The 12,243-nt window shown below is 43.1% G+C and overlaps 2 protein-coding genes across 2 annotated transcripts in view; both read left to right on the top strand.

The window, feature by feature from the left end:
• The first annotated feature begins 625 nt into the window (after nucleotides 1-625).
• On the top strand, nucleotides 626-2,268 carry LOC137802272 (small integral membrane protein 44-like). Its single transcript, XM_068600057.1, has 2 exons — nucleotides 626-908; nucleotides 1,492-2,268. Exons 1-2 carry the CDS (start codon nucleotides 626-628, stop codon nucleotides 1,788-1,790), a joined length of 582 nt encoding a protein of 193 aa, XP_068456158.1. The 3' UTR covers nucleotides 1,791-2,268.
• Nucleotides 2,269-5,287: 3,019 nt separating this feature from the next.
• LOC137782169 (myomegalin-like) overlaps nucleotides 5,288-12,243 on the top strand; it is a 35,960-nt gene continuing 29,004 nt past the window's right edge. The window contains exons 1-4 of the mRNA XM_068571320.1: nucleotides 5,288-5,471; nucleotides 6,775-6,821; nucleotides 6,917-6,984; nucleotides 9,884-9,994. Of these exons, the coding sequence (XP_068427421.1) occupies nucleotides 5,422-5,471; nucleotides 6,775-6,821; nucleotides 6,917-6,984; nucleotides 9,884-9,994 (276 nt within the window). The 5' untranslated portion in view covers nucleotides 5,288-5,421. The remainder of the gene's footprint in view (nucleotides 5,472-6,774; nucleotides 6,822-6,916; nucleotides 6,985-9,883; nucleotides 9,995-12,243) is intronic.

Below are 12,243 nucleotides of genomic sequence, written 5' to 3'. Positions count from 1 at the left end.
TGTATATGTGTGTGTGTATATATATGTATGTGTACATATATATGTATGTATACAACTTAGTCATGAAGGACCGTAAGCCTCTTTGCCGTATTACTGTCCTCCTCCTCGCTCATATCTCTAATCCCTGCAGATGGAAAGCTGATATTGTCCTGTAACGGACTCAATCCTATTAACTCTGTCTGTCCTATTTTCACCTCCGGTCTGCCTCGCACTCCTCGCTCCCCATCTCCAAAACACCAGAAAGACCAACGCTGGGTTTTAAGTCTAGACATTAGATGAGGACAGGCGGCACATTTATGTACCACACTCCTCTTGTCGGGTGAACCAGAGTCTCTGAAGCACTATTTTGTGACAAGGAGCTGTCGCTTAAAAGAAACCGTGTTCTCATTCATCAACCATCTGTCCTGAACCCCTGGTTCCAGCTTCAGGGAATAATAAAGTGCAAATCGTACTGTTCCCCCCCCTCCTCGTCTCTGATGCGACTTTTTCATCCATTTTCCAAGTTTTCCCAGCGAGGTTAAGGAGCTTTATCTGCAAAAAGACAATAAATGACCCAAAGAAACCGCCTCAAAGCTTCATCCTGCTCCAGACTCGTAAAAAACAACTTCACCACAGCAACGTCACCATGAACCAACAACCGGTTGTGTCCCTGAACGCCTCAGGAGGAGCTCTGCTTTTGAACCTCACACAGCTGGTGTTTGAGCACCGACGGCTCCTCCAGCTGTCCAGGACGAAGGCGAAGGAGGAAGAGGAGGAGGCCTATTTCGTGGACTACGTCCCGCCAGCGAGAGACGCCATAACTCTGCCGCGCAACGTGGTCTACGTGTTCGTCGGGGTGGTTTTGGTAATAGTCGCCACTTACGCCATAGTGGGACATCTGATTAAAGATCTAGCTCATGACGTAGCAGGTAAACCCTGTCTGGTGTCTCCTTCCCGTCGCTCTCTCCACTCGGGGGCCTTTGAGTCCTTGTTTTTCCTCCTTCAGCTCTTGGGCTCGAGGATGCAACTGTGTTTTTGTCTTTGGCTTTCTCCCCTTTTGGTCGACCATGTTGTTTGATGACTCTCCTTTACATCAACCCGGAGGTTTGTGTGCTAAAGTCAACCTTCCCAACAGTTTCCTTGTCGTAACATCAAGGCCATGCCAAAGTATTGCTTTAAAGGGGTACTCTGCTGATTAGGGGGGCAAAACTATCCAGACTTGTAGTCCCTGTGGACACAACAGCATCTTTCATTTGTCCTTCGCTGCCTGGTTAATGCTCACTTCCTTTTTGTAATGCAGGCTCTGTAATAAATAAAAGTCTAGTATTCAAACCCGAGTTGAGATGACTCTGATGACATCATTCCCTCCCAGAAATGTTTTCCTCAGGCTCCATGACGAGTTCAACCACAGTTCATCTGTAAAATTGGCGGAGTGCCCCTTTAAAAAAAGACACTTAAGAAGTCGCCGAAAATCATTCCACTTCATTCTAACGTGTTTTTCCCTCCTCGCAGATTGCATCCTTGGCCCCAAACCAGTGGAGGATGATTCAGAGGAAGCGAGAGCAGAGATAGAAGAAGAGCACCGGCTGAGCGTTTGCAGTAAAGTGATGGCGGCAGAAAAGCTGCCGACGGAGAAGGAAAAGAACCAACCGCTGCCCGGCTTCCACCAAGGAGACGGAGGCTGCCGTCGGCCATCCATCCCGCCGCCGCCGAGGAGCTCCATCGTGGCGTCACACCCCGCAGAGAGAAGAACATCTCTTCATAGTGTGACCTTCGGCCGGGCCGCGACCCCTCATGCCACTTCCCTTTGAGTGTCCACCCTCGCACAGCGTTCTGGTCAGCTTTGGTCGCGTCTCTTTAGTGCAGTGATCAGTGTCGTGTCTTTGCTGTAGTGACGCATAACGCTAAGCATTTCGGTTTTGTATGAAACACATGTTGCGCAACAGTTATAGTTTACGCATTTTGCTAAGAAACAAAATGTGTGTGAACGTGGTGCATTATGTCACTCCAAACATATTGCACCATGTGTTCGCTGCCCAAACATTATTTGTTCATGCTAAAAAAATAAAATGATGTACCTTGCAAACTTCAAAAGGCTGAACCCAGATTCTATATGTATGTATATGTGTATAACCTTCATGAAAACATGAAGAAAGCTTAGTAAAATTGCATGTGTTGTCATTTCTGTGTGTTTTCTTCACCAACCAGTCAAACTGTAACGTTCCCACTGCGTTTGATCTGTTGTGGTGTTTACTAAGCTTCTCTCCAGTAAACAACTGAATAAAACAAGAGTGCTGTTATGTCTTGTCCGTGTCCTTTAATCCATCTTACCTTCCTTTAATACCTGGTCAGGTGAGGAGCGGTGACCTCAATTGTCAATGCTGAGGATTACCGTACATTAGTCATATTAAATATGATTGGATAACGATGTCAGCAGAAGAGAGAGAGAGAGAACAACAGGTAGGTGTGCATGCTTTTCTAGATGCATCAGGTAAATTCCTCTGACCTTGACTACCGAGCCGCTGCAGATAATCTCGTTCTCCTCTGCGTCGCTCCACAAACATGTACAGCGAAACAAAATGAAAAGCTTGTTAGCGAGAGATGCAGCAGCACTTTTAATTAAAGTCTGACTCGCTTTGTGTTGCCTGGAGTGTCAACACACTCAGTGATGTTGAAGGATCGCTTCAACGTGTTATATATTCACTGTCACATGATGTGAAGCAACGAGGTATTTCCTCCTGATCTGTTTGCTCTTCGTCAGGAAACGTCCGTATAAGATGAGACCTTTGCGCCAGCTTCTCTTGACAAAGCGATGACTCTGGGATATTAAGTGGATCTCCAGGCTGACAGCAGCTTTGAAGACTCTCAGACAGCTTCGGAGGTGATGGAGGACGGCTTTAATGGCCGCTACCGGGAAGACGACGGGACGGTGTTGTTTGAGAGCTACATACCTCCCTCTCGGGACGCCATCCACCTGCCGACCTACGTCCTCTACCTGATCATCGCCATCTTCGTGGTGCTGGGCGTTCTTTACGCCATCATCGGTCACCTCATCATGGACCTCGTTCATGACGTTGCAGGTTTGTTGCTGTAGCCTTCTGGTCCTTTTCCTCGCTGTAAGATACTCAAAGCGTCTGTTTTTTAAGCCGTTCAGAATCATCGCTCGCAGCTTTACGTTTGCATCGATTCTGTTTCCCTTTCCTCCTTCTTCCTGCTTCCCAGACTGGGTGTTTGGGGAGCAGCCTGAAGAAGTGCTGGTGAACTATTGTGAGGCCAAAGATAAGTTCATGGCAGACTGGATCCCAGAAACATCCCCCGAACTCGAGGCGATGGCCCGGGCGGAGGAGAACGACATGCTGGAGAAGGACGGCGTGAAAGCTCCCGCCATCTGGATCATCTCTGCAGAACCTCGGGGGAGCAAGTCGGGGCCCCGAGTGCTCTTTGAGAAGAGGACTTAGGGAAAGAAGATGACGTCAGATTAGAGACTTGTTGTTAAAGTAGCTTGTGTTTTGGTAATGATAATGATAACTGAATTTATATCGCACCTTTTCAAAAAAAGCCAATATGTACGGAGGTAGATTTGTGTCTTTTTATTACCCGAGCAAATTTCTTATTTGTAAGCAAAATTATATCGAAAATCTTTGCTCTCAATTCAAAAACCTTTGCTCTAAAAAAAATTGCTCTTAAAAAAAACCCCTTTGTTTTCAACACGTTTTTTTTGAGAGCGCACGTTTTTGTTTTTTTTGAGTATTTTTTTTGCGTTTTCTTTTAGAGCGTTTTTTTTTTTAGAATGTATTTTTTTAGTTTTTTTTAGAGCATTTTTTTTTGAGGGCAAAGAATTTTGAATTGAGAGCACTTTTCTTTTTTTTTTAGATCAAATGTTGTTTTTTTTTAAAGGAAATTTCTTTGAATTGAGAGCAAAGATTGATATAATTTACTTACAAACAAGAAATTTGCTTCAGTAAAAAAAGACACAAATCTACCTCCATAAAACAGGATCCTCTTTAGTTTTCAGCCTCGACTTTGCAACAGCCAGAAGGGATGACCTCTGAGCCTCAGACCTGAGGATCTAAGGCCAAGGGGTCAACATTTCCTCTTTTTATTTTGGGTCTAGACGCCTGAGTGCACGGTGGCTCATGAGGACATCTAGTGGCGAGTGAGTGCATTGCAGCAGATTGGCATAAATACACAGGAACCACATTAAATATAGAAGAAAAAGGGAAAACTAAATGTGCTGTCATTTCTGCTAAAGACTCTTCTGTAGTCTATGAGAGGTGTTCATGTGTTAATGTAGAGTTAAATGTGTCAAGTCTAGATATTGCAGTAGTCTGATTTTAATAAACACTGGTGGAAAAATGTCCTCAGTTTTTATTTTTGTATTTATTTTATATATATATATATATATATATATATATATATATATATATATATATATATATATATATAGATATATGTTCGTCAGGTGTTATTAAACAAGACATAATTGTCAACACTAAACACTAAAGTGTTTTGATTCAATAAATGTATTCAATAATTATACTAGAAAGGCTGGTGAGCTATATACAGTAGCACAAAAAATGTGTGAATTTGTGAAGATATTCCAACCTGTATTATCTGAATGTACTTACATAGAATCAGAAAGTCACGTCATAGTTTGTCTTCCATGTTTCAGAAGAGCACAAACAGAAGTCCTGCACAGAAAGGTCAAAGCTCTGTTGTTGCACCACCGCTCCAGCAGAGGGCGCCATGGTGGAGATGTGCCCAGAAGCTGCACTGATACTGTCAAAGAAAACCCTTCAGGCCGATGTGGACCTGCTGCTTGGTGACAACTATATGGGCTTCCAGTAGGAAGTTCATGTGAAACACAACTTATTATCTTTGATTTGTTAGTTAAGTGCTAAATGAACTGTGTGTTAAAGAAAAGTCAGAACTCTGAACAAAACAATCTGTCAGAATGTCACTAATATGAGTGATTCTCCTACAAAGCAGTGTCCAACAATAACTTAATGTTCTGTCTTAGTGCACATTGTGCCTGGAAAACATGGCTGTGATACTTTTATTTTGGAAAATGCAGCTGCCTTCACTTAAATCAGGAAATAGCAGATGATGACAAGAACTAGAGGGAGGAAAAACATGTAGTTTTTCATATAAATACACATGCATTCTTCCTTTGCTTTGTTCATTATTTTTGGAAAACGTTTCCACTTCTGAAGCAGCATATTCTCCCTCTCTTCTACACACACACACACACACACACACACACACACACACACACACACACACACACACACACACACACCTCATCGGCGCGCGGATGGTGGAGCGCGCGCATGAACGTGTTCCCGTGTGGTTGTATTTTCTCTTCAAATGACTTAATGGACGCGTGAATCTGAAGGCAGCGGCTCACCGGCTGGATGCCCGCTGACTGAAGGAGCAGCCTTTATGGATTGGAGCTCATCGCCTCCGGAGCAAATCTGGGGAGAGTCTGAGAGGTGAGGCGGCATTTTTATCCGGTTGTGTGCGGAGGAGACGCCGCAGCGGAAGACCGTCGCGCTCGTTTGGGTGTTTGAACAAAGCATGACGGGGTTTACAGCTCGGGTTTGAATTAAAATCCCCTTTTGGGTTGCAATGCCGGTATTTTCTCTCAGATGTTGTGTTCAGTCTTCTGTCACAGAGCATCCGTTACGTCCTCCGGTGTATTAAAGGCCTGTGTGTATGACACACAGTAGCCTCATGCCTTATGGTGCATATTGCTATTGAGGCCAATGGCGATACATGTAAAACTCTGATGCCACATTGCACCAGATGTCTGTCATCTCCCCCAAATACATTCATAATATCATGTTGTGATGACATCTATGGACAAAGACGCGATTCTGGAGGCTAATTTTGGCCTACTTTGCACAAATGAAATTGCATCGCAACACAGCAGCAAATATTTAAAGGACCCAAATGTGCATTTTGGTCAATATGGCTTGGGATACAATTACTGTTGCAGGCCAAGGAGGAATAATACAAAAAATTGCATTAATATATACTCAGGTGCTGAGGGGGCACAACAGAAGAATGACCGAATGCATGACTTTCAATAATCACAACCCACGTTATGCATCAAATACGTAAGTAAGACTCAGCCCACGTACTATTAAATCAGACTGAGTGATTGCAGTTCCCTTAGTTAAAATGCTCCATGGACTGTGTGGTGTTATGTAGGTGACTGCATCACCAAACCCCTCCTACATGCAGGGAGACTCACTCTTACTATAAATGGACACTGATATTGTGCACATTCCCGGCAGTCTTAAAGTAAAATAGTAGTGGTATTGTTACACAGTGATGCAGCGTGTAGGCTATGTATCCTCAGGGGGAACCATCAGCATGCACCAACTGTCTCTACATGTTCTGGTGGAGCAGTTGTTGTAGGAATGTACACACAGAGACTGGAAGGAGCGATGGGCCGAGGGAGATGCAGCCATGTTGCTGTGGTTCGTCCTCACAGTGCTTTATGGTTGTTTACTCATCAATCACTCAGTTATAACCAGATGGAGGGAAGAATAATTCTACTGATGGCAACTGTCAGGTGTCGGTGGTCGGCAGGTTAGGCCTGAGAGGTTAAACTTTAAGCCTCAGCGGCTCCTCCCATCCTTCCTCCACCCTGCTGGGACTCCTCATGACCCCCAATTCTCTAAAGAGGCGCAAATGAGATCATTCTGTTTCATTGAAAGGGTTTTAGTGCTTTGTAATTTCCAGAAGAGCTCTCACTTTAATGTGCTGCTGTTTGTTTCCTCTGGACAGCGCTGTGGAAAAGCAGACTTCATCCAAGATCCCAGGTCACATGACAGGTACATAGCTCTCTTTCTAGAATAACTAGCAGGCTTGTATATAAGATCATATCCACATTTACGAGTGATTAAAGGAATGTCGTCCCTCTGCGTAGATTTGTGCAGTGATGAAACAGACAACTCTCCTCCTCTCCAGCTGCACACACTCAAGGAGTTTGAACAGGTAAGAGTCTTGCTTTTGAGTTGTTGATGAGCTTGAGTGAACAGTGCTCCAGCGGTGTGTAATGGCCATGGGAATATGCTCTACAGCGCCACCTTGTGGCTTCTCCTCTTCCCATAAGAAGCAATGAGCTGATTTTGGTTTGCTTTTCATTTTTAATATTTGCTTTTTTTTGGGATTTGTTGCATCCAAAGACACATTCAGAGATTAATTTAAAGGACTACTTTCATATTTTGAGAGACATGCTTCTATGCTTTCTTGCAGAGAGTCAGATTAGGAGATTGATAGCACTCTATTCACATACACACAGGTATCTATGCTATTGTTGTATAGGTGTCCGTGGTGCTACACATGACTGTACAACCCGGGGTTTTCAAACTCCTTCATTTTTGGGGTTTTAAAACTTCAGAATAGTGTAGATACGAGACGTGAATGGAGCAAAAGACGTGCGTTTCAAATCTGAAACTTAGTGATGTGGTTATTATCCTCGCTATGAGCTAGCTTAAGACTTGTTGTGCTGTGCAAAACTTCTTCATTATAAATAAAGCTCGGACATGATAGTGTTATTGATGTTTAAGTGAACATTAAAACATATTCCCGTCTTCAAGTGTTGTCATTAGTTTAAAGCAGGTTTTCTGCTCCCTTCATACGTTAATCTGGTGCAACTTCTTGAAGACAAAATACTTTATCTATAAACAACAGAAGCCTCTCAGTCAATATTGTCCATTTGCAGAACACCTTCACAGTCGTTATCCTGTAAAATACACAGACAGCAGAGGGTGACATTGATTCCAAGTCAACACACTTTCACTTCGATAGACACCAGACGCATACCAGATCAGAATAAAACGCGAGCCGGCACTAAAACTGTCTCTGAAAACTCACCACCAACGTCCTTTAATGTTATTTTTGAGGTGCTGCTGAGCCCCGTTAAAAACAGGACGTGTCACCAACTAGTCACGAAAGCTGAAGTTACTTTCTAAAATTACTCAAAGCTTTGGATGTGTCACGTTCACCACGAAATAAACACATACTGTGCCGCACATATCCACACACACTCACTTCTGGGTTGTGCTTTGATGCAGCGCTGAGCATTGGAGTGTGTACGGGTTGTGTCATGTGCGGTGTTTAAAAACACACACGATGTACATGATGTCATCCCCAATGTCGGGTGGAGACTCCGCTTGGTCCTATCTTTGCTCAAAAATGTTTAGCAACAGGACGCAATGTGACACACAAATACACTCGATGAATGCAACTCATAATGACGTGATTGCATGTGTTGGTGACATGCCTCTGTTACTTCTGATTGATGCTCTTTGCACTGGACGTTTGTCTTAAAACTTGATTTTAGTTGAGCTTTTATTATGAGTTCAAAGAGGCGAAGTGGAGTCTGTCTTTCTTTCTGTTACTTTACTTCTGTTCATCTCTCTGTGGGACATTCGGGGATTCAACGATGTGAGATGCAGGACACCTTCCTATTAATAGCTCTGTGGCTCACAGCTCCCATGTCTCCTATTTCATCCAACTTCTTTCTGATAATTCCCGCTCCCATCAGTCACACTACCTTTCCATGCTGGTGAGGCTTCGTCAGGCCAGTTTCTGAATTTAACATAACTATCATAGTCAAACTAGAGCGAGCATTTCCTGCTGAAAATGTGTTGGAATGCAAAAAGCTGAAGCTTAAAGCTGAAGTATTTGAAAGAAAATAGCTGAATATAGAGGAATATAGCTTAAAATAGCTGAAAAAAAGCTGAATATATTTGAAAGTAACAGAATAGCTGAATATATATGAAAAAAGCAGAATACAGCTGAATACAGCTGAAAATAATTAAATATAGCTGAAAAAAAGGCTGAATAGAGCTGAACATTAATAATAATATAGCTTAACATAGCGGAATATAGCTGAAAATATAGAAAACTACCTGATGAAAAGTGTTGAAGCCCAAAAGTAAAAACTGCATCATCTAAATAACTTTCCAATAATCCCGCTCCTATCAGTCACACTACCTTCCCTCAGTGTGTTAAAGTATTAACAACACTATTGAGAATGCCATATCTTTAGTTCAGAACAGGCTAAAAGTAAGACAAGTTATTATATTATATTATATAACATTCTGGTTAGTGTGGACAGAGTTCCAGCTATTCTCTTAACCACCACTCAAACATATATTATAAAGGGAAGTGGTGAAACTGGACAGACCACATTAGTTTGTAATACATCTAAAGGAGGCAGACACAGTTAAAAGGACAAAAAGAGACTCAGATTGGACCCTTTTCCTTCATTTCGTATCCTTGTTTGTTCATTTTTGGCGCTCCTGTTTTGCAGAGGGGTGAGATTTCGCTTCATATCACAACTGCTTGTGAGCCGTGAACCTTTTACCTCCCCTCCCCCTCCACCCTCCACCCTCTCCACCCGTCTCCCCCTCCACCCGTCTCCCCTTAGCAGTCTGGGATTCCAGGGATGTCTCCTCCTGTAAATAAGCTCTGGTCCCGGCCCCCAGCAGACCAGAACACAGCATGGATCTGCAGGGGGCTGCAGAGCCCTCTGCACCGCAAACAGTATAGACTCTGATGTCTGTGTGTGTGTGTCTGTGTGTTAGTTTTAGTGTGTGTTTGTAGATGGTATCCCAGTGGCCTGTTACAGGCCAGGATACCTCTTTGTAAATAGTTTATTTTGACGTTATGCTCTTCTGGAGGAGGAGGCAGCATGTCTAACACTTACCGGACTCTACCGTACGGACACGTCATGACCGCCACCGTCCTGTGAAATGGACTCCCTATTCCTCCACGACACGGATAGGTCGAAGACGTCTGTTCATTTCTGACCCGTAGCGGACATGTCGGGCCGCGTCGGCGCTCTCTGACGGCCATGTCTAACGGTTACCGCACTTTGTCGCAGCACCTGAATGACCTGAAGAAGGAGAACTTCAGCCTCAAGCTCCGCATCTACTTCCTGGAGGAGAGGATACAGCAGAAGTACGAGGAGAGCAGCGAGGATGTCTATCGTACGGTGAGTAGCGTGTGTGTGTGTGTCTGTGTGTGTGTAGTTTGCCTTATGTCATAGAAGGTGATTGTTGCCACTTTCCCTGTGTGTTTACTCAGCTGTTGCTGGGTGTACGGTGGCCTGTGAGGGACTCCACAATGGCTCGACCTGTGCACAGGAACTTATATTTGATGTACTGTGTGTGTGTGTGTGTGTGTGTGTGTGTGTGTGTGTGTGTGTGTGTGTGTGTGTGTGTGTGTGTGTACCAGCTGGATGTCTAGAGACCCGGTGAGATCCATCTGTGAACCCGTAATGGAATCTCAGAAATTTGATTTAATAAAAAATAGTAAAAGGTTCATCATTGCAGCATGTTTGTGAGCGTTAGCAGAGTGATGACAAGTTGGCCACTCGCTCAATCTTTAGTAACACAGCAGTGTCTGGACTTATTTGACCTTATTTGGATTATGTTGTTGTAATTATACACCTGAGGTGTACAGGTGTGTCTTTGAAACAAAGAGAGCACTCGTTGGATTTGGGATGAGGAGAGATGAAGAGCATCCTTTATCAAATACTTCCTGATTTAAATTGCATTTCAAATAGTGGCTTCCTTATAAAATAAAACAGTCAACAATCCCTTTTTTCACTACTGCCAGTTTGTTTTCATGTGATCTATCCATCCATCCATTACCTGAACCGCTGGAGCCGATCCCAGCTGACATGTTTATGTGAGTGTAAAAGTTAATTATTTACCTTTGTGTTAATAGTCGAACAAAATTCACATTAGACAGCAACACAACCTAAAATGCAGCCGGTCTCTATAACCTCCAACAGGTCAGACCATGTTGCCCGTTGCCAGCAACTCCAACTGTGTGGAAGAAAAGATAATTAATGATTAAGCAAAACAGTCAGTTGATCTATGAGTTTTAACTTTCATGCACTTATTTGTTTATGAGCCCGAAAAAATAACAACGGTTGAAGATTGTTGCTTTTAAGAAGCAACAAACTGTTGGGAATTGTGTTGCTTTTGTGAGGGTCTGTGTGTGTTCACATTACTGCTGTTAATAAAGAGGCTGTAGCATGTACAACACACACACACACACACACACACACACACACACACACACACACACACACACACATTAATATGCATCAATCCAAACATTTTAAACTTTTTTTTCTCACCCAAAAACGGTGACATTTTTCATGTATCTTCCTGTGTGTGTCATTTCTATACATGTGATGACACACAGAGGCTTCTGCACTTTGTCGGTCTCTCGGTGTGTGTCCGTCTGTGCCACCCTGTGTGCGTCAAACGAGTGCGTACACAACAAGGTGACCCGGCTCAGCTGTTCTCTGTTTACACGAGCCAGCTGGCATTTAAACCTCACCTCTCTGATCATCACCAACAACTCTCTGAGAAAAAAACTAAACTAAATGTCTGTTTGATCCAGACAAACAAGACAAGAGCGTCCTGCAACGTATCCGTCACTCCTGCTGCATACCAGCAGTGATTGAGTAAACTGATCCCAGGTCATCTGAGGGGATTTGAATCCTGGTGCTGCACAATCTCTAACTCTGTGCAGCTGAACGGATAATCACCGTTTCATTGGAGACTAAATCTTTGTTCCATGTTGTCTGACCTCAGCTGTGTTGCTGGAGTGTCACGTCGGTGTCAGTGTTCCCATCCTCCAAAGAATGTCCCTGTAACACAGTACAGATGAGGTGTGCTGGTCCGGAGCACATTCTGATCTCCCTCTGAGCTCCAGAGACTCTATTTATAGAGCCGAGGGAGTGCAATGATTTATTTATCACGCGTATCCACGAGCGTCCATACGACGCAACTCGTGCACATTCACGTGTTTGAGTGAGTTTGTATGTTTCTCTTGTGTGGAGCATGAGCGTTTAAATTCACTATGTATGAATATGCAGTTAAATTGTCATTAAATATCAAGGTGACGCGATTATTCAAGGTTTGAGAGAAAGTTAATAATCAGCTGTTTTGATAAAAAACTAATCATTTTTTACAACAACAATGAAAACAATTCCCTCCAGCAGCTCGTTGAAAGGATTTGCTGCTTTTCTTTATCTTGATTGTAAATTTAATATCTTTGAATTCAGGTTTTTCAGTATTTCAGTAAAACATTTCATAGACAAAACTATGAATTAACTCATACAGAAAAATAATCAGCAGATCAAATCACGTAAATAATTGTTTTTCAGTGTTTTCATTCATTTAAACAAAGTGATGCGACCAGAGCAGCAGCATCAACAGACAC

This window comes from Clinocottus analis, unplaced genomic scaffold (assembly GCF_023055335.1).
Source record: "Clinocottus analis isolate CAN_PGR_092001 unplaced genomic scaffold, fCliAna1.0.p SCAF_11, whole genome shotgun sequence".
NCBI lineage: Eukaryota > Metazoa > Chordata > Actinopteri > Perciformes > Cottidae > Clinocottus > Clinocottus analis.
This window is presented reverse-complemented; position numbering and strand designations above follow the sequence as displayed.

Bases quoted from the DNA above. Each gene is read 5' to 3' on its own strand.
- LOC137802272 (XM_068600057.1), top strand. From the start codon at position 626: ATGAACCAACAACCGGTTGTGTCCCTGAACGCCTCAGGAGGAGCTCTG. The intron at 909-1,491 runs GTAAACCCTGTC...CCCTCCTCGCAG, and splicing joins TCTAGCTCATGACGTAGCAG to ATTGCATCCTTGGCCCCAAA.